This window comes from Hyperolius riggenbachi, chromosome 2, assembly GCF_040937935.1.
Source record: "Hyperolius riggenbachi isolate aHypRig1 chromosome 2, aHypRig1.pri, whole genome shotgun sequence".
NCBI classification, from domain to species: Eukaryota; Metazoa; Chordata; class Amphibia; order Anura; family Hyperoliidae; genus Hyperolius; species Hyperolius riggenbachi.
Window position 1 is genome coordinate 570,528,180 of NC_090647.1, and position 26,057 is coordinate 570,554,236.

Here is a 26,057-nt window from a genome sequence, read left to right on the forward strand (position 1 = left end):
CGGCATCTGGTGATGGCCATGAGCTCAAGACTTCAGGCTGTCATTGCCAGCAAAGGGAGAAACCCAGCATCTGGTGATGTCCATGAGCTCAAGACTTCAGGCTGTCATTGCCAGCAAAGGGAGAAACCCAGCATCTGGTGATGTCCATGAACTCAAGACTTCAGGCTGTCATTGCCAGCAAAGGAGGAAGCCCGGGATCTGGTGATGTCCATGAGCTCAAGACTTCAGGCTGTCATTGCCAGCAAAGGAGGAAACCCGGCATTTGGTGATGTCCATGAGCTCAAGACTTCAGGCTGTCATTGCCAGCAAAGGAGGAAACCCGGCATCTGGTGATGGCCATGAGCTCAAGACTTCAGGCTGTCATTGCCAGCAAAGGAGGAAACCCGGCATCTGGTGATGTCCATGAGCTCAAGACTTCAGGCTGTCATTGCCAGCAAAGGGAGAAACCCAGCATCTGGTGATGTCCATGAGCTCAAGACTTCAGGCTGTCATTGCCAGCAAAGGGAGAAACCCAGCATCTGGTGATGTCCATGAGCTCAAGACTTCAGGCTGTCATTGTCAGCAAAGGGGTTTCAACCAACACTGTATGGTGTGTTGTCACTGGTGATGATGTCACTGTGGGAGCGGGGCCAGGCAGGGGGTCTGGTAGAGGGAGAACTGCACTAGCTGAGCATAGCTCAGCACTGTATGGTGTGATGTCAGTCACTGGTGATGACGTCACTGTGTGGGGGGCCCGGCCAGGCAGGGGGTCCGGTAGACGGAAATCTGCACTTTGCATGACTCAGCACTGTATGGTGATGATGTCACTGTGTGGGGGGCCCGGCCAGGCAGGGGGTCCGGTAGACGGAAATCTGCACTTTGCATTACTCAGCACTGTATGGTGATGATGTCACTGTTGATGATGTCACTGTGTGGGGGGCCCGGCCAGACAGGGGGTCCGGTAGTGGGCGATCTGATCTGTGCAGGCACAGAACTCTGATATGTGGACATTTCCTGCGTTGTTCTGGAGATAAGCACAGAGCTGTAACCAGCCCCCACCCTGCAGAGTCTCTTACCGTATATTTCCTCCCTATACAGGGAGTGCCATGTGCATTGCACAACACTGCTGGCTGGGGGTTATATTTCCTGCTTGTATGTCACAGACAGAGATCTGCACAGAATCCCGTCTGTTACAGCCATCGGTAAGACTCAAGCTTTCATACACAGAGGTGATTCCATTTATTGACTAACATAAAAGATTTAATGAGCAACCTTTCAATAAGACATCCAGCACCTCACATAAGTCAGTGCACCTCTGATATTTGTGTATATATATCTTTCCATGGGACAGCACTGCAGATATTACTGTGATACAATGTAAAGCAGTCAATGCACAGCTTGTATAACAGTGTAACTTCGCTGTCCCATCAAATGAAGTATGTTCCGGTGTTAGATGCCGGGCCGGTTCACTGATGAAGCAAGGCAAAACATTTGCATCAGGCTCAGAGATTACAGGGGAGGCATGTTTGTACTGTGTTTACACTCAGAGCATGCAGTCAGAGTAGGAGGAGAAGTGAGAGGAGAGCGAGGTGAAGAGGTCATCATTGGGGAAAAGCAGCTTGTTGTGCTGTGTGAGGAGTCTGACAGTGAGTGAGGAGGGGGGAGGCAGCAGAGCATCCTGCTCCCTCCCCCTGCCAGCCAATCAGGGTGATCAGCTGTCATAGGCTTCAGCCTATGACAGCCGATCACTCCCCAGCCTATGGAGGGGACAGCCGTGTCACACGACTGTCCCCAGTACATCGCTGCTGCAGATTGCAGCACTGTACATGTAAATAGACCATCTAAAAGTCTCGGCAATCGCCGCTCAGAGACTGAAGGCGGGGCGGAGCTCCACCCCCCAAGCAGGAGATGCGCGCACAGCCTGCGCACCATCTCCTGCAGTAACCGGCTCCAGGACCTGACGCCAATTGGTGTTAGGCGGTCCTGGGGCTGCCGCGGCAACCATGCCCATTGCGTGGAGTGGTTGTAGAGTAGTTAAAGAGACTCTGAAGTGATCAAAAATATCTCTTTTTTATTTCATAAACCTCTTCAGCATGTTCATCCAAGATGATTCGCCACATCCCTGCAGCCGTATAAAGTCTTTATCCCCCAAATCCTACGACTTTGAAAGTCACAGATGTTGCTTCCTGTAAGAGGCAGAGCTTTGGGCTGTAGTTCTGCCTCCATTTGCGTCAATCCCTGCTGATCGCCGCCTCTCCCCACCCAGGGGCATTAGCAATAGGGGGTGCAGAGGTAGCGACCGCATCGGGGCCCTTGGGCCAGAGGGGCCCTGAAAGGGCCCTCCCTCAACTACAGTATTAGCTGTGTATTGGCCCTGTGCTCATAATAATCACTTCTATAGACTCTTTGAATAGTGTTAATCATTAACAAAGCTGTTCCCCATCCCCTTCTTGCACCTCTGATACTGTAGTTGTCATTGGCAGGTTTTGGTGCGCCGTATCAATTGTTATGTATAGAGTGCATGGGGGGGGGGGGGGGGGCCCCATTGTAAAACTTGCATCGGGGCCCCTAGCTCCTTAGCTACACCACTGTCCCCACCCCTCTCAGTGAAAGAAGACTTATAGGGGCGGGGAGAGGCAGTGATCAGCAGGGATTGAATGGACTGGAGGCAGAGCTTTGGACTGTAGCTCTGGCTCCAGTCCATTCAATCCCTGCTGATTGCTGCCTCTCCCCGCCCCTATAAGTCTTCTCCAGGAAGTAACAGAAGATTTGAAATTTGGGGGGGGGGGGGGATAAAGACCTCGGACACCCGATGTGGCGAATCATCTTGGCTGATACTCCTGGGGAGGATTATGAAATAAGAGGTATTTTTGATCACTTCAGAGTCTCTTTAAGCAATAGATGCTCTGCTGGTCCTCTGCCTCTAGTACATATAGCCACAGCCCCTGAACAAGCATGCAGCAGATCAGGTACTCTGACTGAAGTGTGACTGGATTAGCTGCATGCTTGGTTCAGGTGTTATTCAGACACTACTGCAGCCGAATAGACCAGCAGGACTGCCAGGCATCCGGTATTGTTTAACAGGAAAGCCTCCATATCCCTATAACTGCAGGTTCCCTTTTAAGGCTACTTTCACACTGACATGTTGTGTTGGACATTTATAATCACAAACCCGATGTGATTGTATTGCAATAGTATGTTTACATCGCCATGTTAGCAGTGCGCTGCGGCGGAATCCACTGAGATAACGCGAGACATGCTGTGCGGTACTGCGCAGTTACAGTGAGGCATACTTTTCATGAACTGTATGCTTCACTATATCATGCACCAAATACTCCTCCTCTCATAACGGGTGTAATGCACAATGCGACATTTCCCCTCCGCTGCGTTACCAATATTTTTTTTTTCAGGGTTCGTAATGCTCCAGTGTGAACCTAACCTAAAAGCATAATGTAAAGTTGTGAGAAAAATGAAGGTGTCCGTACTCTGCTGATCTTTTTATGGCTCACCCAGCTCTCTGTGGCCTGAGGGATCTGTCAGATGGACGGGTCAGCCTGGCCAAAGATCCAGGGGGGGCAACAAAGGGGGAAAAGGACCACTGGCACTATTGGGGTGCAGTTGGGTGGGCTAATAGGCATTCTAGCCAGGATTTGGGGGTACCTGCACTAGGCGCCTCAGGGGTAGTTTCACACTGGGTCACCACTGGAGTGGGGGTGTGAAGCGACTCGCCTCTCCAGGAACCAGCGCTGCACACCTTCTTCCTAGATGCCAGTAGAACCATAGAGACTGGGATGAGAAGGTGAGAGATGGGCCGCATGCGTCGCTGGTCCCTGGAGAGGTGAGACACTTCACCCTCCGCTGCAGACTCTGCATGCACCCACTTTTCCCCCCTCCCACCACCGCTTTCTTGCCCACCCATAAAAATAGGCCTGGAAGGAGGCTCCTGATTGGGCTGTCCAGGTACCCTGATGCAGTCGCTACATCTGCAACCCTAATTGTTACACTGCTAGGGGCTCTGTGATATGAAGGCACTGACAGCACTTTATTATCTCCTCTAGGTGGCGATCCTGCCCCCTGCGCACAGGAGTCATGGTGGCGGTAAGAGTCCTGTTATATTGGTTCTGGTGTTTTTCCATTGTCAAGCACATGGGGGGTGGGGGGGCTTTAGATGAATAGGAATATATGTGGCAGGTTAACGGGGGCAGGGATGTGTGCTTAGTAATTAGACAGGAACATGGGGGAAGGGGGCACAAATGTTAAAGCAAACCCAGGGTGGTTTAAAAAGACATAGTTATATACTTACCTTGGTAGAGGGAAACCTCTGGATCCTTCATAATCTTCTCATGTTCTCCTTGAGACCACTCCCGCCCGCCCCAAACCCTCTGACAGTTCATGGCCGTGCTCGTCCGTGGCAGGGGGCGGGGCCGTGAGAACATTGCTGATAAGCTCTTGTCAGATATGTTCAGCGGGTCCTTGCATGATAATGGTGGGGGCAAGGAAGACATGGTAACTAAACTTTTGGACTGCCCCGGGTTCACTTTAAAAGTTATTCATACCTGGGTTTTTTAGTGGACAGATAAACTTTGTGGACCTCATTTTGGTTGAATTCCCCTTTGTGGTTTTGTCAGAGGCCCCTTTTGCTGCTGTGACTCAGAGAAGTCAGAGTGGGCATGTGCTCTGACTATTCCATGAACCATGTCCAGTGGCGAGCACTTAACATGTGCACTTGGGTCACATTCAGCCATGGTGGGGGAGCATGCTTAGAGGGGGCGTGTGGCTTTATAAAGCATGCTACTTTCTGCTCAGATCCCAGCTGGGAACGGGGGCCTAGCATGAAGGCAAAGCCACCAAGAATGAGCAGCCAGGAAGTTTATTGGTACACTAAAGAATCTCCAGGTATGAATACCTCAGAATTACTTTAATGAAGAACTACGAATCAGTTTCCCAACAGACTGGTCTTAAAGGAGCACCATCTCCATGCATGAATTCTCCTCATCATGTGTCCTCTCTGTCTCAGGTGTGGTTATTGGCCTGTGCGAGTCTCCTGGTGACATCTTCATCCGGTGAGTACCAAATTTCCCTCAGAAATTGTCTCTTCAATATAATGGCCAGTGTATTTAGTAAATTAGTCAGGATACCCACTTATACACCACCAGCTTCATCAAGGTGGAGGGGAAGAGGATTGCAGGGGCTTCTGTGACGCTCTAGTGACCATAATGATGGGTATTGGACATTCATAGCATTCACTAGTGTCACAGATTGTCACTCCTCACAGATGAAGCTGGTGGATGGTAGGGACCTTGCTCTCCTGCACCTTCATTATGTAGATGCCCGATAGATGCTTGATAGGGTTTAGGTCTGGAGACATGCTTGGCCAGTCCAGCACCTTTACCCTCAGTTTCTTTAGCAAGGCAGTGCTTGTCTTGGGGTGTGTTGTGGGGTCATTATCATGTTAGAATATTGCCCTGTTGCCCAGTTTCTATGTGTTGAGCTATTTTGATGGGACAGCAAATTGTTACATCACTGTTATACATGCTGTACACTGACTACTTTACATTGTATGACAGTAATGTATGTGAGCAGCTCGTCTGCATAGGCAAACTGCTCGCCGCGAAGCTATGGGCAGCCTGGCCCTGTACTACTTCCGGGTCGCAATGGCCTGCATTAGTACGCATGTCTGTGTCCGCACGTGTTCATTAGTATGCATGCCCTGGCCCGGCGGTGCGTGCCCTTGATTGCACGCCTGTGGCTGGGCAAGCTTTGCACATGAGTGACATCGCCCAATCAAGGGCACGCACCACCGTGCCAGGGCATGCATACTAATGAACGTGTCCGGGCCAGGGCATGTGTACTACTGCGTGACATTGCAACCCGGGGGGGGGGGGGGGCTAGAGGGGTCGCAGCATGAGGGGAGAGCTTGGTAGCCCATTGGTGGGGAAGGGGGATGGTCCCCCCCCCCCCACCTCGGGCTCTCCCATCTGCGCTCCCCTCCAGCATTGAATAGTGCGTATGCAAGCGGCGGGCAGCGGCAGATATGCATGCCTTCCGTGCGTTCCAGCGTGGATGTTTCTCCCTCTAGTGTCTAACGTGACTTCCTGTTTATACAGGAAGACGTGTCAGAAGCTAGAGAGAGGAACATCCGTGGAACGCAAGGAAGGTATGTATCTGCTGCTGCCCGCCGCCTGCATACACACTATTCAATGCTGGAGGGGAGAGCCCGAGGTGAGGGAGGGGGGACCGTCCCCCCTCCCCACCGATGTGCTACCAAGCTTTCTCCTCATGCTGCGACCCCTCCTGCCCCCAAAAAACAGCCCTAAGCGGGCCCCAGGGGGGAGGGGGAGGGGGGACCCGCTCAGAATTTCTACAGGGGGGCCCGGCGATTCCTAGTTATGCCCCTGTGTACAGGGCCAGGCTGCCCATAGATGTTTGCCGGCGATTAGTTCGCCAACATCTCTGACAGTGTCATATCTTCAGTGTTGTCACATGAAACGTTATAATAAAATATTTACACAAATGTGTGAGTTTCCCCACTTTTGTGAGATACTGTAGACTTTTACTGGTCATGTATAATTGCAGCAGATACTCATCTGAGTCCAGTGACCTCGTCTCTCTACTCTCTCTGCAGCTGCTTCAGTGGACATCATTGAGGAAGTTGCCAGAAGCAGCACCACACTGGAGCCAAAGTACTCCGGATCCCCCACCGGAATCAGCTGGTGGCTTAATGGACGTATTCTCGTGGACATCCATCTGCAGCCACAGATACGAGTTTATTCATATCCCAAATTTTCTCCCTTCAAGGACAAAACTTATATAGATCATTCTTCGGGACGCCTGACCATAAGAGACCTGACCGAGGCTGAGTCGGGGTACTACAGGGCAGAGGTGATGGTGGATGAGAAGATTCTGGTCACCCACACGAGGCTCATTGTGCTCCGTAAGTAGGTCAAGGCAAATTAGACAGGGAGAAATATAAGCACTGCCGTTGATGTCCTACTACTAGAAAGCTATACTTACCTGGTGGTCATGCAGGTGTCTTGGCTTCCATATTCCTGGAGCCAGTATGCAACCAGTGATGTCAGAGAGATGTCTGAACACATGATCTGCCAGGTGCCTTTTAATGTACTAAAGGTGGAGGATCAGGAGAGCTATGAATATGTGATGTCAGCTTTCATATTTCACTTCCGATACATTTTTTAATTTATATGGAATGTTCTATGAAGAGTAATAAATGTGACTTACCAGATGGAAGCCGCCATTGTTGGCCATCTGAGATGATGGGTCACTCAGTTTCCTGCCCTATGCTGAGGTCTTGGTCCACCGGAGGAATCCACATTTTATTGGTCAGTAATCATAGCCCGCATCTAGAACGTCTGCAGAGCCTTTATTCTTCTGCTGGAAAGTAACCAATAATGTGTAGAGCGCAACATTTCGTTTAACTGTCGCACATTTCTCACATGTGCGATGCTGGCTGTAAACAGAGTTGAGCTTTTGGATCGGAACAGTTCCAAGTTCCGAAGTTCCATATCTGAATTTGTCTCTTTCGAGTAAAATCACAAAATTCGGAATTTACACTGTTCCGAGTACCGAGTTCTGTTCTGAAAATTGGCTTCAGAAACAAGAATTTTCAGGCCATATTGATGTCAACAAAATGGCCACCAGGGATTCCCTGGTCCCCAGAAGCCACACTAAAGTGGCAGAATGAGCGGTTTTTCACATGAATGGGGGGTCCAGAAGACAAGGGCATCCACTGCCCTGGTCCCCTGGACCCCTGATCCAAGTGCAAAACTGTTCTGCCTTTCTAACATGCGCTCCGGCCTCCTGGGAATCCCTGCCAGCCATTTTGTTGACAATAATATGGCCTGAAAATTCTTCCCCCCCCCCCTAGCGACCAGGCCATTTTTCACAATTCAGCACACTGCAGCTGTAACAGTGTGCTGCACGGACATAGAACTTAGCAGCCAAATGAATCTTGCCACCAACAGAGCTTTTAGGTGTCTAAATTGGATTTATATGTCACTTTTAACCTCACTCTAACACTTGAGAAAGGCCTTTGGCCAAAGCGTTGTGTTTTCTACTACTATGGTATATTAAAGATTAAGCAGCATTTGCACTAATCCAGGAGGAGACCCAATTTTTTTGCAATTTCACTTTCTGTTGGTGACATCTGCTGCTGCCACGTTTATTTATTTTTTTCTATTACCTTTATAGTTATTTTTTTTATTAATAACATTGCCTTTTTTAAAAATATAGTTTAAACACAAATAACACGCGCTAGAGAATCTCCAAAGAACGTTTATTGATAATAGTCTAAAACACACCATTCAGGCACAAATCTTCAGCAGCAACACTCTATAGACCAATCATTCCTGCACTCCTCATACACTTAGAAGGGCCCTTCTTAAAATTAATAAAAAGCAAAAACAAAAATATAAAAATATAAACAAAATATATAAAAAATATAAAAAAATATAAAAAAAGTATCAGGCTATACAGGAGATAATGAGTTGTTAATCTCTCTATAGAATCATATATGTCCTTTCAACTTTTCTGATAGCGCTAATACAAGTTTCCTTGTCAAAAAATAGGTGTTAGTCCGGCAAATTGTACCAGCAATATGTGATCCAATGTACAAACAGTGGTGCACAAACAGTTCCTTGTCAGAAAATTAATACACACACCTCGTGTGCTAGAATACTGGTGCTGGAGCGGACTGTATAGAACTCACGTGTTCCCCCATGTGTGTCCTCACAGATCTGAGGTTTGGATGATACTCCTCCGTTTTTCTCACACAGAATGATAGCGGTGACGGTGGCTCCAAGTTCCGGCTTCTTGCCTCACATCAGCCTCGCACCCGCAGGCTCATCCAGAGCGCGTCACTTCCGCCAGAAGATACAGCGGGCTGCTCTCTCAGTACTTCCGCCAGGTTGGGCTTCGCTGGGCTTTGCTTACAAGCGGTGACGTTTTTATATTTTTTATATTTTTTATATATTTTTTTTTATATTTTTATATTTTTGTTTTTGCTTTTTATTAATTTTAAGAAGGGCCCTTCTAAGTGTATGAGGAGTGCAGGAATGATTGGTCTATAGAGTGTTGCTGCTGAAGATTTGTGCCTGAATGGTGTGTTTTAGACTATTATCAATAAACGTTCTTTGGAGATTCTCTAGCGCGTGTTATTTGTGTTTAAACTGTGTTTTTTGATTTGGAGGGGTTGAGGGAGTCCCTTTTATAACACGCAGCTGAGCAGTGGTTATCTACTGCACTTTGGTCCACCTTTGCGCTTGGTCTGTTCACATATATCGATATATCTGTATCATCCCTCTAACCATGGCAGCAGGTGGAAATTTGTGGGATTATAGATCCCATCAGGGAAATCGAATTAGAAACTTTTTTAGTGGAATGGATTTAAAGGATGAGACTAGAAGTAGCGGTGTTATTGAACACTTGCAGGAATTAGAGAAACTACTTGTAAAAAAAACAAAGAATGTTTGGGAGGTGGCATCTTCAGAGAAATATTTGGAGTGGGAAGTAGCCCCGGTGGGCTTGGCAGTGACTAAAACTTTATCGGAAGATTTGGCAGATGAGGACACACTGGCTAAATGGGAATACATGTTCCATGTATTTTCCATGGAGATAGTTCAATTTGTGATGGATGCGAGGAAAGCACAAATAAAGAATTTGGGATTTGAAATTAAAGATATACAGCAGGTGTTAATACCATTTAAGTCCATGAAGGAATATCGAACTATGGAGGTGAGTATAAGGAGCAGACTGGAAACTTTAGAAAAAGAAATAGTTAATAAAAAAACAAAAAAATTTGCTAGAGACTCGATCCCCATAAATGAGTTAGAGGATCTTAGAATAATGGTGGAAGAAAGCATAGAAGGAGAGAATTCTGGGGGGGACACCGTCACCGCTATCATTCTGTGTGAGAAAAACGGAGGAGTATCATCCAAACCTCAGATCTGTGAGGACACACATGGGGGAACACGTGAGTTCTATACAGTCCGCTCCAGCACCAGTATTCTAGCACACGAGGTGTGTGTATTAATTTTCTGACAAGGAACTGTTTGTGCACCACTGTTTGTACATTGGATCACATATTGCTGGTACAATTTGCCGGACTAACACCTATTTTTTGACAAGGAAACTTGTATTAGCGCTATCAGAAAAGTTAAAAGGACATATATGATTCTATAGAGAGATTAACAACTCATTATCTCCTGTATAGCCTGATACTTTTTTTATATTTTTTTATATTTTTTATATATTTTGTTTATATTTTTATATTTTTGTTTTTGCTTTTTATTAATTTTAAGAAGGGCCCTTCTAAGTGTATGAGGAGTGCAGGAATGATTGGTCTATAGAGTGTTGCTGCTGAAGATTTGTGCCTGAATGGTGTGTTTTAGACTATTATCAATAAACGTTCTTTGGAGATTCTCTAGCGCGTGTTATTTGTGTTTAAACTGTGTTTTTTGATTTGGAGGGGTTGAGGGAGTCCCTTTTATAACACGCAGCTGAGCAGTGGTTATCTACTGCACTTTGGTCCACCTTTGCGCTTGGTCTGTTCACATATATCGATATATCTTTTTTAAAAATATGTATCCCTCTCCCTGAGATCCAATAACAGCGATTGCCTCTCATAGGCATCAGCTAATCATACGCATCCCTGCTATTCTCCACCCCCAGTACTTGATGCCGATCGGCATTAGGCGGTCCTCGGGGAGCAAACTTCCCAACACCGTTAGGTGGCCAGGAAGGGGTTAATGCTCTTTGCTGAAAATTCTTGTTTCTGAAGGCAATTTTCAGAACCAGACTTGGTACTTGGAACAGTGTACATTCAGAATTTGCCTGCAGAACACAACCCTATGTGTAAATTATCCGCCAATGAAATGCTTAGAGGAGACTGAACATTCAGGCCCTGAGAGATAACAGGAGTATATTAATAATGGTGAATGCATCAGTAATCATGATTGAAGCCACAAGATTTTTTTATTTTTTCAAGCTAGCAATCAACTTGAAACCAAACCAATTATAGGCAGTCAACACGGATTCTGATTGGTTTAGAAACAGGGTAGAACAGGTTAGAACAGCCCTTTCACCTCTGAGTTGAGCTTCCATAAGCTCAGGAAGTGCCTCCAACATCAGAAGAACTAGAGATCTGTTTACAAGTCAGTCACTGGGATCCTGGACTTGAGTGCTAAACAACAAATCACATATTTAAGTCATAGAGTTCTAAAACCACTCATATTTTTGTGGTGGACTAAAAATAATCAAAAACTCCCCTACAGGAAAAACAAACTATGACAAGAATTTCTTGTCAAAAATAAAAACATTTTTCAAAGTATTTAGCTTTAAAAGTACTGAAAGTACATAGTAAAAACAAAAAAGAATTAACAGCATGGCACGTCTATCGTTCCTTAACATCTTTCCCATCCTAGTCACAAAACACCCATGTCCGAATTTTTTCTTCATCTGTGTGGTCCCCGAAAATAATTAACCTCCACGCCTGTAGTGGTAGGTCCTAAGGTTGAGTTTTAAAAAACATTAAAACAATTATCACAGATATCCACCCTCCCAGGGAATAGGCGAAAGGGTACATTAGTGGCTCTCAACCATGTCTATAAATGGTTAAAAACAGACCAACAGACTTGGTTTTTAAGGTAAGGCTTGGCTGTGAAGTTTTGTGACAATCTCTGTCCTCCATATTCTGCTACTCATGCTCTGTGACTCCAGTGACCTCCTCTCTGTCCTCCATATTCTGCTACTCGTGCTGTGTGGCTCCAGTGACCTCCTCTCTGTCCTCCACATTCTGCTACTCGTGCTCTGTGACTCCAGTGACCTCCTCTCTGTCCTCCATATTCTGCTACTCGTGCTGTGTGACTCCAGTGACCTCCTCTCTGTCCTCCATATTCTGCTACTCGTGCTCTGTGACTCCAGTGACATCCTCTCTGTCCTCCATATTCTGCTACTCATGCTCTGTGACTCCAGTGACCTCCTCTCTGTCCTCCATATTCTGCTACTCGTGCTCTGTGACTCCAGTGACCTCCTCTCTGTCCTCCATATTCTGCTACTCGTGCTGTGTGACTCCAGTGACCTCCTCTCTGTCCTCCATATTCTGCTACTCGTGCTCTGTGACTCCAGTGACCTCCTCTCTGTCCTCCATATTCTGCTACTCATGCGCTGTGACTCCAGTGACCTCCTCTCTGTCCTCCACATTCTGCTACTGGTGCCCTGTGACTCCAGTGACCTCCTCTCTGTCCTCCATATTCTTCTACTCGTGCTCTGTGACCCCAGTGACCTCCTCTCTGTCTTCCATATTCTGCTACTGGGGCTCTATGACTCCAGTGACCTCCTCTCTGTCCTCCATATTCTGCTACTCGTGCTGTGTGGCTCCAGTGACCTCCTCTCTGTCCTCCACATTCTGCTACTCGTGCTCTGTGACTCCAATGACCTCCTCTCTGTCCTCCATATTCTGCTACTCGTGCTGTGTGACTCCAGTGACCTCCTCTCTGTCCTCCATATTCTGCTACTCGTGCTCTGTGACTCCAGTGACCTCCTCTCTGTCCTCCATATTCTGCTACTCATGCGCTGTGACTCCAGTGACCTCCTCTCTGTCCTCCACATTCTGCTACTGGTGCCCTGTGACTCCAGTGACCTCCTCTCTGTCCTCCATATTCTTCTACTCGTGCTCTGTGACTCCAGTGACCTCCTCTCTGTCTTCCATATTCTGCTACTCATGCTCTATGACTCCAGTGACCTCCTCTCTGTCCTCCATATTCTGCTACTCGTGCTCTGTGATTCCAGTGACCTCCTCTCTGTCCTCCATATTCTGCTACTCATGCTCTGTGACTCCAGTGACCTCCTCTCTGACCTCCATATTCTGCTACTCGTGCTCTGTGACTCCAGTGACCTCCTCTCTGTCCTCCATATTCTGCTACTCATGCTCTGTGACTCCAGTGACCTCCTCTCTGACCTCCATATTCTGCTACTCGTGCTCTGTGACTCCAGTAACCTCCTCTCTGTCCTCCATATTCTGCTACTCGTGCTCTGTGACTCCAGTGACCTCCTCTCTGTCCTCCATATTCTGCTACTGGTGCTCTGTGAATCCAGTGACCTCCTCTCTGTCCTCCATATTCTGCTACTCATGCCCTGTGACTCCAGTGACCTCCTCTCTGTCCTCCATATTCTGATACTCATGCTCTGTGACTCCAGTGACCTCCTCTCTGTCCTCCATATTCTTCTACTCATGCGCTGTGACTCCAGTGACCTCCTCTCTGTCCTCCACATTCTGCTACTGGTGCCCTGTGACTCCAGTGACCTCCTCTCTGTCCTCCATATTCTACTACTCGTGCTCTGTGACTCCAGTGACCTCCTCTCTGTCCTCCATATTCTGCTACTCGTGCTCTGTGATTCCAGTGACCTCCTCTCTGTCCTCCATATTCTGCTACTCATGCTCTGTGACTCCAGTGACCTCCTCTCTGTCCTCCATATTCTGCTACTGGTGCCCTGTGACTCCAGTGACCTCCCCTCTGTCCTCCATATTCTGCTACTCATGCTCTGTGACTCCAGTGACCTCCTCTCTGTCCTCCACATTCTGCTACTCGTGCTGTGTGACTCCAGTGACCTCCTCTCTGTCCTCCATATTTTGCTACTGGTGCCCTGTGACTCCAGTGACCTCCTTTCTGTCCTCTATATTCTGCTACTTGTGCTGTATGACTCCAGTGACCTCCTCTCTGTCCTCCACATTCTGCTACTTGTGCTCTGTGACTGCAGTGACCTCCTCTCTGTCCTCCATATTCTGCTACTCATGCGCTGTGACTCCAGTGACCACCTCTCTGTCCTCCATATTCTGCTACTCGTGCTCTGTGACTCCAGTGACCTCCTCTCTGTCTTCCATATTCTGCTACTGGTGCTCTATGACTCCAGTGACCTCCTCTCTGTCCTCCATATTCTGCTACTCGTGCTCTGTGATTCCAGTGACCTCCTCTCTGTCCTCCATATTCTGCTACTCATGCTCTGTGACTCCAGTGACCTCCTCTCTGACCTCCATATTCTGCTACTCGTGCTCTGTGACTCCAGTGACCTCCTCTCTGTCCTCCATATTCTGCTACTCGTGCTCTGTGACTCCAGTGACCTCCTCTCTGTCCTCCACATTCTGCTACTGGTGCCCTGTGAATCCAGTGACCTCCTCTCTGTCCTCCATATTCTGCTACTCATGCCCTGTGACTCCAGTGACCTCCTCTCTGTCCTCCGTATTCTGCTACTCATGCTCTGTGACTCCAGTGACCTCCTCTATGTCCTCCATATTCTTCTACTCATGCGCTGTGACTCCAGTGACCTCCTCTCTGTCCTCCACATTCTGCTACTGGTGCCCTGTGACTCCAGTGACCTCCTCTCTGTCCTCCATATTCTACTACTCGTGCTCTGTGACTCCAGTGACCTCCTCTCTGTCCTCCATATTCTGCTACTCGTGCTCTGTGATTCCAGTGACCTCCTCTCTGTCCTCCATATTCTGCTACTCATGCTCTGTGACTCCAGTGACCTCCTCTCTGTCCTCCACATTCTGCTACTCGTGCTGTGTGACTCCAGTGACCTCCTCTCTGTCCTCCATATTCTGCTACTGGTGCCCTGTGACTCCAGTGACCTCCTTTCTGTCCTCTATATTCTGCTACTTGTGCTGTGTGACTCCAGTGACCTCCTCTCTGTCCTCCATATTCTGCTACTTGTGCTCTGTGACTGCAGTGACCTCCGCTCTGTCCTCCATATTCTGCTACTCATGCGCTGTGACTCCAGTGACCTCCTCTCTGTCCTCCATATTCTGCTACTGGTGCCCTGTGACTCCAGTGACCTCCTCTCTGTCCTCCACATTCTGCTACTTGTGCTCTGTGACTCCAGTAACCTGATCTCTGTCCTCCATATTCTGCTACTCATGCTCTGTGACTCCAGTGACCTCCTCTCTGTCCTCCATATTCTGCTACTCGTGCTCTGTGATTCCAGTGACCTCCTCTCTGTCCTCCATATTCTGCTACTCATGCTCTGTGACTCCAGTGACCTCCTCTCTGACCTCCATATTCTGCTACTCGTGCTCTGTGACTCCAGTGACCTCCTCTCTGTCCTCCATATTCTGCTACTCGTCCTCTGTGACTCCAGTGACCTCCTCTCTGTCCTCCATATTCTGCTACTGGTGCTCTGTGAATCCAGTGACCTCCTCTCTGTCCTCCATATTCTGCTACTCATGCCCTGTGACTCCAGTGACCTCCTCTCTGTCCTCCATATTCTGCTACTCATGCTCTGTGACTCCAGTGACCTCCTCTCTGTCCTCCATATTCTTCTACTCATGCGCTGTGACTCCAGTGACCTCCTCTCTGTCCTCCACATTCTGCTACTGGTGCCCTGTGACTCCAGTGACCTCCTCTCTGTCCTCCATATTCTACTACTCGTGCTCTGTGACTCCAGTGACCTCCTCTCTGTCCTCCATATTCTGCTACTCGTGCTCTGTGATTCCAGTGACCTCCTCTCTGTCCTCCATATTCTGCTACTCATGCTCTGTGACTCCAGTGACCTCCTCTCTGTCCTCCATATTCTGCTACTGGTGCCCTGTGACTCCAGTGACCTCCTCTCTGTCCTCCATATTCTGCTACTCATGCTCTGTGACTCCAGTGACCTCTTCTCTGTCCTCCACATTCTGCTACTTGTGCTGTGTGACTCCAGTGACCTCCTCTCTGTCCTCCACATTCTGCTACTTGTGCTCTGTGACTGCAGTGACCTCCTCTCTGTCCTCCATATTCTGCTACTCATGCGCTGTGACTCCAGTGACCACCTCTCTGTCCTCCATATTCTGCTACTGGTGCCCTGTGACTCCAGTGACCTCCTCTCTGTCCTCCACATTCTGCTACTTGTGCTCTGTGACTCCAGTGACCTGATCTCTGTCCTCCATATTCTGCTACTCATGCTCTGTGACTCCAGTGACCTCCTCTCTGTCCTCCATATTCTGCTACTCGTGCTCTGTGATTCCAGTGACCTCCTCTCTGTCCTCCATATTCTGCTACTCATGCTCTGTGACTCCAGTGACCTCCTCTCTGTCCTCCATATTCTGCTACTGGTGCCCTGTGACTCCAGTGACCTCCTCTCTGTCCTCCATATTCTGCTACTCATGCTCTGTGACTCCAGTGACCTCCTCTCTGTCCTCCACATTCTGCTACTCGTGCTGTGTGACTCCAGTGACCTCCTCTCTGTCCTCCATATTCTGCTACTGGTGCCCTGTGACTCCAGTGACCTCCTTTCTGTCCTCTATATTCTGCTACTTGTGCTGTGTGACTCCAGTGACCTCCTCTCTGTCCTCTATATTCTGCTACTTGTGCTCTGTGACTGCAGTGACCTCCTCTCTGTCCTCCATATTCTGCTACTCCTGCTCTGTGACTCCAGTGATCTCCTCTCTGTCCTCCAAATTCTTCTACTCGTGCTCTGTGACTCCAGTGACCTCCTCTCTGTCCTCCATATTCTGCTACTCGTGCTCTGTGAGTCCAGTGACTCCCTCTCTGTCATCCATATTCTGTTTCTAGTGCTGTGTGACTTCAGTGACCTCCTGTCTGTCCTCCATATTCTGCTACTCATGTCCTGTGACTGCAGTGACCTCCTCTCTGTCCTCCATATTTTGCTACTCATGCGCTGTGACTCCAGTGACCTCCTCTCTGTCCTCCATATTCTGCTACTCGTGCTCTGTGACTCCAGTGACCTCCTCTATGTCCCCCTTATTCTGCTACTCGTGCTCTGTGACTCCAGTGACCTCCTCTCTGTCCTCCATATTCTGCTACTCGTGCTCTGTGACTCCAGTGACCTCCTCTATGTCCCCCATATTCTGCTACTCGTGCTCTGTGACTCCAGTGACCTCCTCTATGTCCCCCATATTCTGCTACTCGTGCTCTGTGACTCCAGTGACCTCCTCTCTGTCCTCCATATTCTGCTACTGGTGCTCTGTGACTCCAGTGACCTCCTCTCTGTCCTCCATATTCTGCTACTCATGCCCTGTGACTCCAGTGACCTCCTCTCTGTCCTCCATATTCTGGTATTGGTCAGTCATTCTGGTAACCTCTCCTCTCTCTTTGCAGCTCAGGCAAGAGAAGTCCTGGAAGCAGAGTCTGGAGGCTCTGTCACTCTACAGCCAAAGTATTCTGGGGACCCCTCGGAAATCAGCTGGTGGAAGGCTACTGATATACTTGTGGATTTACAACTGAAGCCATCAGAACATATTGGATTTTATCATTTTAAAGGCAGAGCTGCTATTGATAAAATTACCGGACAGCTGACCATCACTAACCTGACTAAGGCCGACTCCGGGCTGTACCGAGCGGAGGTCCTGGTTGATGACAGGACTCAGTATTCTGGTATACAGCTCACTGTGCACGGTAAGCACAGAATGATATTGTCCAGGGCCGGGCCGAGGAGAGAGAGGCTCCAGCCTCAGGGCACAGTGTGGGAGGGGGGCACGGGGCCAGGCCAAGAAGAGAGAGGCTCCAGCCTCAGGGCGCAGTGTGGGAGGGGGGCACGGGGCCAGGCCAAGAAGAGAGAGGCTCCAGCCTCAGGGCGCAGTGTGCGAGGGGGGCGCGGGGCCAGGCCGAGGAGAGAGAGGCTCCAGCCTCAGTGCGCAGTGTGGGAGGGGGGCGCGGGGCCAGGCCAAGAAGAGAGACGCTCCAGCCTCAGGGTGCAGTGTAGGAGGGGGCGCCGGGCCGAGGAGAGAGAGGCTACAGCCTCAGGGCGCAGTGTGGGAGGGGGCGCACAACTCACTCAGCTACCATTCCCCTATTGTGTTTGAAACAGAGAGAAATAAGAAAAGGGGATACATGGCAGTGACTGCAAGCCAGATAACTAGAGATTAAGGTGTTGGGGGCCCTGGGGTGCCTCTTAGTCTAATAGCAATCAGTGAGAGGCGCATTTTGGTGTCTCAGCCTTGGGCGCTGTAGGACCTTGGCCCGGCTCTGATATGTCACATGTCTTCTGTGTGAGAAGCCTCAGATGGAAGCTGCCATTCTCTGGCTGTTGAGGTGTGTAGTATTTTATCGCAGTGAAGTGTAACTCGAGTGACCTCAGTGCTCTGGAATTCACACATGTCCTGGACACCCCAGAATGACCGATGATTTTATCACTAGGAGTGTTCCAGCTTGCTGTGAGTGCAGAGGGTTAATGACTGTCTGTCAAGTAACCACTCTCCTCAGTACCTCTTTTCCTCTGTTCTACCTTATGTATATTGTAACTTTGTCATCCTTCCAGAGCACCTAATTTCCAAGCTCTGCTGTCTGAGTACCTAAGTACCCCTCACAACATTTTTTGTGTGCAGTCTAGAGGATTCACAGTTTTGTATTTTTTTGTCTTTGTTTTCTATTTATCTATTTTTAAAACACCACCCTTACCTGTGCACCAAACTACCCCCTCTGTAGGAGTACCACAAGGCTCAGTCCTTGGATCCCGTCTCTTCTTTATCTGTACTTATGGTTTGGGTCAGCTTATCTGGTGTCCAGTATCACCCATATGCTTCCTAAAACTTAATATGGCTTAAACAGAAATTATCATTTTTAACTAATATTTATTCCCTTGCCTGACATAACTATGAACACTGAAACATAGCAAGAAGCCCTTTCCTTCAGGCCTGCCACCTAGATATGATGATCAACGTACAACATTCAGTTTGCATCTCTTGTGCAAACCTCACGTTGTGAAACTTACCACTTTCGGGCGTCTTCACCTAAAAATGTTTCCTACATTATTATTGAACTATTTGTCACTCACTCAGGACTCGTGTTATCTACTTGTGTGCACGTCCTCATAACTTCCCAGTTTGATATCTGCAGCGCTCTTCTGTGACGCTTATCTCATGTCCTCAGTGCAGCACGCAATGGTACGCAATGTTCAACTGGAAAAACATTTAAAAACCATTGAGAAGACACTCTCTAGATTCACCCCACCCTGAACATCACCTTAGTTCTTTGCCCACACACCTATCTTCCAGTCTTTGGTGTCTTCCTGCCCCAGACTTCCCCACCATCTGACCTGTGCTCTGACCAACTGTCATATATATGCCAGTCATTGTTATGTCTGCCAAGCAGCAAGTTACCAGAAGTCCTTGCCAGGAGAACCTGGACCCATCTACAGGGGAAATGCCCTTGGCAAGTGTAGAACATCAACCCTCTTCCTTTGGAAAGAATTGGAGTGAAATGTTGCACCTCAGGTACTGCCGATTGCCACACCCTACGCCTGGAGGCCTTGGGTGGGATATTGAGTGGTTTGCTCTTACATTTTCCTACATGTATACTCACAGGATCATGGACCACAGCTATCACAACTGATCCTGGAGTGCAGGGCTATAAAATGCAGCAGAGTGCGGCAACTCACCTGTCCAGCCAGCGCTTCCTCCTCTTCGGTGTATTGTTTCCATGGTTCCCGCGTACAGCCCTGTCTCTCCTCATGTGACCACCAGCAGAGCTATGTCATATGAAGATGGGGAGGGAAATAGGTATGCTGGATAGCGGAACAGCTCCACAGATTATTCACAGATTGGTGTGACCGGGGAAAAGAATGGCTGTAGGCAGTAAAGCGAGCAAAAAATTGACACCACAGATGTTTATACAAGACAGAGAGTCTGGCTGAAGGCCGCACGTACCCACCACGTAATACCCCAACAATTTTTCAGACGAGGCAAAGACCATAGATTTTTTTGAGCGACGAGTGATCGCATCTGCTATCTCGCGATATGGGTACACGCATGCAGTCACGTAAACGTTGTTTAGCGCTGCGGGATGATAACGACTGTCTAGGCAGATCGGATCTTTAGGATCCCCAATGGCTCTGCACAATGTATCGCGATTGCTTGACTTCCCGTTTGTGGCCATCGTGTAACGTTGTGTAGCGTCGCTCGCAGGAAGATGGATCAGGGAGTATTCGTTGTTTGGTTGGGGATATCGCTGGATCCATTTCCCTGGGTCGTTGCGGTGAGTATGTAGCATAGCGTAAGAGACTGGAGCAAGAAGGATGGGAGGGAGCATTTGCTTCTCGTGTGTTTGGCATTCAGCATTTAGAGGCAGGGAGGGTGAATCCCCTGGTGGTGGGAGTACTGGGGCTCACCTGCACCCCCCCCCTCTCAGTGTCGCATGCGGGTTTGGCGGTAGCAAAGCTCGAGGCCCCCGCCTGCCATGTGTACCAGTGTTTGAGTTTTTAAAGTGAACCTCCGGACTAAAAATCTACTCAGCAGAACTGAAAAGGCTTGGTGTTTCTTTAACAGTTTCACAGCATCAGAACTTTGTTTTTCTTACCAAAGCATCATTTTTAGCTGCATTTTTAGCTAAGCTCCACCCATCAAAGAAAAAAAAAGCCTGGGCTTTTTTTCCCTGATGCTGTGCAGAGCATGATGGGTTTTCCTATGTTGTTATTCACGTTGCCTAGCAACTGGGAGAGGTGCTCAGGACACAGGACAGTTGGAACTGTGTCTCATGCTCCCTGTCACCTCCTTTCAACCAAAAAGATGGCTGCCCTCATAAAATCAAACATTTGCCTGTTCTTTTAAAACAGGGTGGGTAAGAGATTATATTATCTATTTTAATTAACATAACTAATGTAACTTAACCTCCCTGGCGGTAAGCCCGAGCTGAGCTCGGGCTATGCCGCCGGGAGGCACCGCGCAGGCCCCGCTGGGCCGATTTGCATAATTTTTTTTTGTTACACGCAGCTAGCACTTTGCTAGCTGCGTGTAACCTCCGATCGCCGCCGCTGCCCGCCGATCCGCCGCAATACCCGTCGCCGCAGCCGCCCCCCCCCCCAGACCCCGTGCGCTGCCTGGCCAATCAGTGCCAGGCAGCGCCGTGGGGTGGATCGGATTCCCCTTTGACGTCGATGACGTCGGTGACGTCATCCCGCCCCGTCGCCATGGCGACAGGGGAAGCCCTCCAAGAGATCCCGTTCTTTGAACGGATCTCTTGATCTCCGATCGCCGGCGGCGATCGGAGGGGCTGGGGGGATGCCGCTCAGCAGCGGCTATCATGTAGCGAGACATTGTCTCGCTACATGAAAAAAAAAAAAAAATTAAAAAAAAGGTATTTGCTGCCCCCTGGCGGATTTTAACAAACCGCCAGGGAGGTTAATGACAGAATGTTTGTTTAGGCTGGAGTTCCTCTTTAAGGAGCAAGAAGGATATTGAGCAGATAACCGCCACTTGCATGCAAATTGTACACATTTGATTGGTCAATTGCACCCCCTCCATGTAGTATGAGGGTTTACCTACATAATCTGCTTGTAGTATTCAAGGGGCTTGATTCACAAAAGGGTGCTAAGTGTTACTGTCATAGTAAAAAGCCCCTTTGCGCATGCAAAGTAGCTTTGCACGCACTAATATTCGCGCAAAACTACATCACGCATAAAATGTCGCACTTTGTGACATTAACGGTGCACCGTGCAACGTTTTCGCCGCACCGCACTGCGTGTGAACAGTAATACCTTTATGCGTGCAAAGTATCTAGCGCCCTAGTTTGCACGCACAAAGTTTTGAGGCGTGCAAACTACGTTAGCGCCGGTTAGTGAATCAAGTCCAATATCTGTCGCACCTCATGGAGGTGGTAAAATTGGCTAGTTATTGATCGATCAAAATTGCATGTGTGTACCAGGCTTTAGAACTGGCCAAATCATATTCACTTTTGGATAATTTTGATTTGCCCGGTTACAGGTTTTTTGCTCCTCACGGAGTATCGCTATTAGGGATGGTCAACCAGACGCAAATGATTCTGAGTTGATGCAGCGTTAAGGTAAATTTTGTATGCAAATGTATGCAGCTTGAGAATGGACCAATCAAATCTCACCAAGGTTTAAGTCCATTTTCCAGCGGATAAATTTACATATAAAATGTGCATAATCCTGCATCAACTTGGAATTATCTGCATTTCACGGACTATTCCTAATTGTGATTTATTGCTTAGGCTGATAATTATCTGATCATCGGAGCTGCAGATATTGATCCTGTTTATTTCTCTTCTACAGGCTGATCCCATTCTGGACAAGAATAACAGCCCTGAAATATCAGAAGCTTCTCCTGAGAACTCCATGAAGTCCCATACACCTGTAGCCTATGTTACCCCATACAATGCATCATTTCACAAACCTTGTCCCTCTGTCCCCGGACGTCTGGTGACAACTCGTCACTGATTGGATGTGCTGGAAAATCATGTCCAATTCTTATTTTTGTTTACTGCTAGGTGGACTGGTCTGGCACCTCCCTTCCTCATCCCTCCCCCCATACCTCTCCATAGATCAGGACACACGACTCAGACAACCAAACGGCATGTTTGTACAATGTTTATTTGATCTGTAAAGAACGATTTGGGCCACAGAGATTTACCATGTGTATGGGCCTTAAAGCCTTACCTGGGAGTTTTGTGAACAAGTTTAATTATTTGAAGGAATACTATCGATGTATGCATTTATTTGTAAATGCTGTATGTTGTAGCACACATTAGGACAAGTACTAGGAGCAATTTGATTCCTCACACAGCTGTTCCTCTCAGCTGTAAAATCCTCCGTCAGTTTTGGCGGTCAGTGTTTGATACAAATGTATCTATATGCTGAGGGCTCCCAGAGGGCTAAGCCCATGTCTGCACAGGGGAGTTGCTATCAACTCCTCAGTTTATAGTTTAATTATCACCTTGCTGAAAGAATCTTGTTGATATGGTGGTAAGGGGTTAAAGATTCTAGCAATGTGTGTTTATTATCTTTGCTTCTCTTGACTGATAAAGATACTAATAATGCTAATTGTAGACAGTGGTCTGCCCCTCTCAGCAGCTTGTAAAGTGGATGCAGCCTGGAGTGAATCACCACAAGCAGGCAGCCAGACTGAGTGTAAACACAGACTATTGTTTATAGCTTGTTATATTCCAGCAATATTCCAGCTCATTTAGTTACCTGTTACCACCTCAGATCAGCCTATTTCTCCTCATGTCTCCTGCATGCTGTGAGTGACACAGTGACATATATTTGTGAGCTGTGTGACAGAGTAACCAAGCAGCTCAGGGTGACCCAAACTACTATGAGCTGTGTGAGAAATGAATTTTTAAGCAGGGATAGCAAGAGAGAGACCTGGGTGAATAAATAAAGTGCCCCTAGCACTAGTGGTAATGTGTACACTAATATACAGTATTAAAAAAAAAGTCGTTTCAATCGATAGTACTCCTTTAACTCCGAGTGGGACACCAAGAGCTAAACATAGTGTAGTATGTTCAGGTAGTTGAAATGAAGTATGATAGAGTAATGAGCTATACTCACAAAGCAGGGTTACCGCACAGGCAAGCATTGTATAGGCAGGTGGGGAGATTAGACCTGACCCCACTCAGGATTAAGAAGTCGCCCTCTGTAGATGAGGAAAAAGTGGTAACACCCCTCCACCACCAGGCGTGGACTTGATATAGCACAGTATGGATACAGAGGTGCCAAAAGGATAAAAGTATCTAAAAGGTTTAACCACTTTGCCGCCCGGGTACAGTATATCTACGCTCCTTTGGACCTCAGTTCCCCGCCCGGAGCGTAGATATACGCACCCCCCGCCGCTGCCACCGCTGTCCGCGCTCCCGCCCGCACTCCTGCAATCGTGCACGCCGCCACCCACTTGTCCAGAGATCAATGAACAGGAAAATCCATTCCCGTTCGTTGATCTCTGCCCCCCAGCAATGATCGGCTGTTTCTATGAGAAGCAGTGCGATCATTGTAAAAAAAAAAAAAACAGTTTCCCAGCCTCCCTGAACTTCCTGCAAGCGTACTTCCTACGCTTGCAGGACACATTTACATCTTGTGGCCAGAAAGTAAAACTACACCCAAAAACATTTTTCACGTACAAATGTTATTTTACAATATAAAATTAACTCATTAACTCCCACACTCCCCAATTGTTACCAATTTTTTTTTTGTAATTAAAAAAAAAAAAAAAATACAATAAAAAAAAGCATAAATAGTTACCTTAGGGACTGAAATCTTTAAATATTTATATCAAGAGGGTATAACACTGTTGCGTTATAAATTATGGGCTTGTAATTAGGGATAAACGCAAAACTGAAAAAAATGCACCTTTATTTGAAAATAAAATATTGGCGCCAAACATTGTGATAGGGACATAATTTAAACTGTGTAATAACCCGGACAAATGGTCAAATATGTTACATGAATTTTATTTACAGTAGTATGCATTATTTAAAAACTATAATGGCCGAAAACTGAAAAATAATGATTTTTTTTCCAAATGTTTTCCTATTTTCCCATTAAAACACATTTAGAATAAAATAATTCTTGGCATAATGTCCCACCTAAAGAAAGCCTAATTGGTGGCGAAAAAAACAAGATATAGTTCATTTCATTGGGATAAGTAATGATAAAGTTATAGGCGAATGAATGGAAGGAGCGCTGAAAGGTGAAAATTGCTCGGATGCTGAAGGGGTAAAACCCCTCAGTTGCGAAGCGGTTAAAACATGAGGCGGCAGTGGTGGACTTACCTCCTCCAAGAAGACACAAAAATGTAGAAACAAAAGTGTATTTACATACTTCGGGGGACAAAGCAACGCGTTTCTCAGGTGTGATCCCGCTTCATCAGGCAATAACAACTGAGCAATAGTATATGTGGTCAGTAGAAGAGCCAGGCGCCTCTGTTGTTATTGCCTGATTATGATTATTGATTTATAAAGCGCCAACATATTCCGTGGCGCTGTACAATGTAAGAAAAACAAACAAGGGACACATACATACAGACAATGATATACATCAAATATGGACACTGGTACAAAATACAGAACTGGTGATTATAAAAGCAGATGTAACATGATGACTAAAATGTATAACAGAGTACAAGCTATTAAATGGATAACATTCCAAGACACAAAAGGGTGAGAGCCCTGCCCTTGCCAGCTTACAATCTAAAGGAATGGGGTGGAAATAAGAGGTAGGGAAGTATGCAGTATATGTACAGGCGGTGCGTGATTAGGTTATTTAGTAGGGAGTAAAACTAGACACGAGGTTGAAGGGCCTATGGCCTAAGCTAGAGAATATGCTTGTCGGAAAAGGTGGGTTTTGAGGGAGCGTTTATCCCGCTGATGAAGCGGGATCAAACCTGCGAAACGCGTCGCATTGTCCCCCGGAGTATGTAAATAAACATTTGTTTTGTGTCTTCTTGGAGGAGGTAAGTCCACCATTGCCTCCTCATGTGCAGCCCCGTTTCTTGCCCCGTGCGGAGCGTGCCGCCGCCCGGGGCGCTGTTGGGAGGGGGGCGCTATAATGGAGGGGGGAGCCGGAGCCGCGGGGAGGGCAGCCCGACCTCTCCCTCCCTCTCCTCTCCCGGGCGCCCTCCGTGCTCCCCCCTCAGATGCAGAGTCCGTGAGCAGCAGGGAAGCGCTGTTTACAACTCACCGGCTGCCTGGCTCCAAGCGCTGCTCTCTCGCCGCTGGTCTCCTCTCTCTCTCTCTCTGTATACGTACTGATACACGCTGCTTCCTGTAGCCGGAAGCAGCGTGTATCAGTATGTATACAGAGAGAGGAGACCAGCGGCGAGAGAGCAGCGCTTGGAGCCAGGCAGCCGGTGAGTTGTAAACAGCGCTTCCCTGCTGCTCACGAACTCTGCATCTGAGGGGGGAGCACGGAGGGCGCCCGGGAGAGGAGAGGGAGGGAGAGGTCGGGCTGCCCTCCCTGCGGCTCCCCCCTCCATTATTGGGGGCATCTACCTATCTAACCTATTCTGGGGGCACCTACCTAATCTAACCTACGCTGGGGGGCAGCTGCTAATCTAACCTACGCTGGGGGGCACCTACCTATCTAACCTACACTGGGGGGCACCTACCTAATCTAACCTACACTGGGGGGCAGCTACCTATCTAACCTATACTGGGGGCAGCTACCTATCTAACCTATTCTGGGGGCACCTACCTAATCTAACCTACGCTGGGGGGCAGCTACCTTTCTAACCTATACTGGGGGCAGCTACCTAATCTAACCTACGCTGGGGGGCAGCTACCTATCTAACCTATACTGGGGGCAGCTACCTAATCTAACCTACGCTGGGGGGCAGTTAC

At 48.0% G+C, this 26,057-nt stretch overlaps 1 protein-coding gene across 1 annotated transcript; it reads left to right on the forward strand.

Moving 5' to 3' along the window:
- The first annotated feature begins 1,103 nt into the window (after positions 1-1,103).
- CD58 (CD58 molecule) lies at positions 1,104-25,273 on the forward strand. The gene is made up of 6 exons (XM_068266319.1): positions 1,104-1,181; positions 4,038-4,077; positions 4,997-5,042; positions 6,605-6,913; positions 17,088-17,384; positions 21,997-25,273. Exons 2-6 carry the CDS (start codon positions 4,069-4,071, stop codon positions 21,999-22,001), a joined length of 666 nt encoding a protein of 221 aa, XP_068122420.1. The 5' UTR covers positions 1,104-1,181; positions 4,038-4,068; the 3' UTR covers positions 22,002-25,273.
- The last annotated feature ends 784 nt before the right edge of the window (positions 25,274-26,057 follow it).

What these genes read in the sequence shown, in the direction of transcription:
- CD58 (XM_068266319.1), top strand. An exon ending in CCTGGTGACATCTTCATCCG is followed by an intron (nt 5,043 to 6,604) that starts GTGAGTACCAAA and finishes CTCTCTCTGCAG; the next exon opens with CTGCTTCAGTGGACATCATT. An exon ending in CACGAGGCTCATTGTGCTCC is followed by an intron (nt 6,914 to 17,087) that starts GTAAGTAGGTCA and finishes CTCTCTTTGCAG; the next exon opens with CTCAGGCAAGAGAAGTCCTG.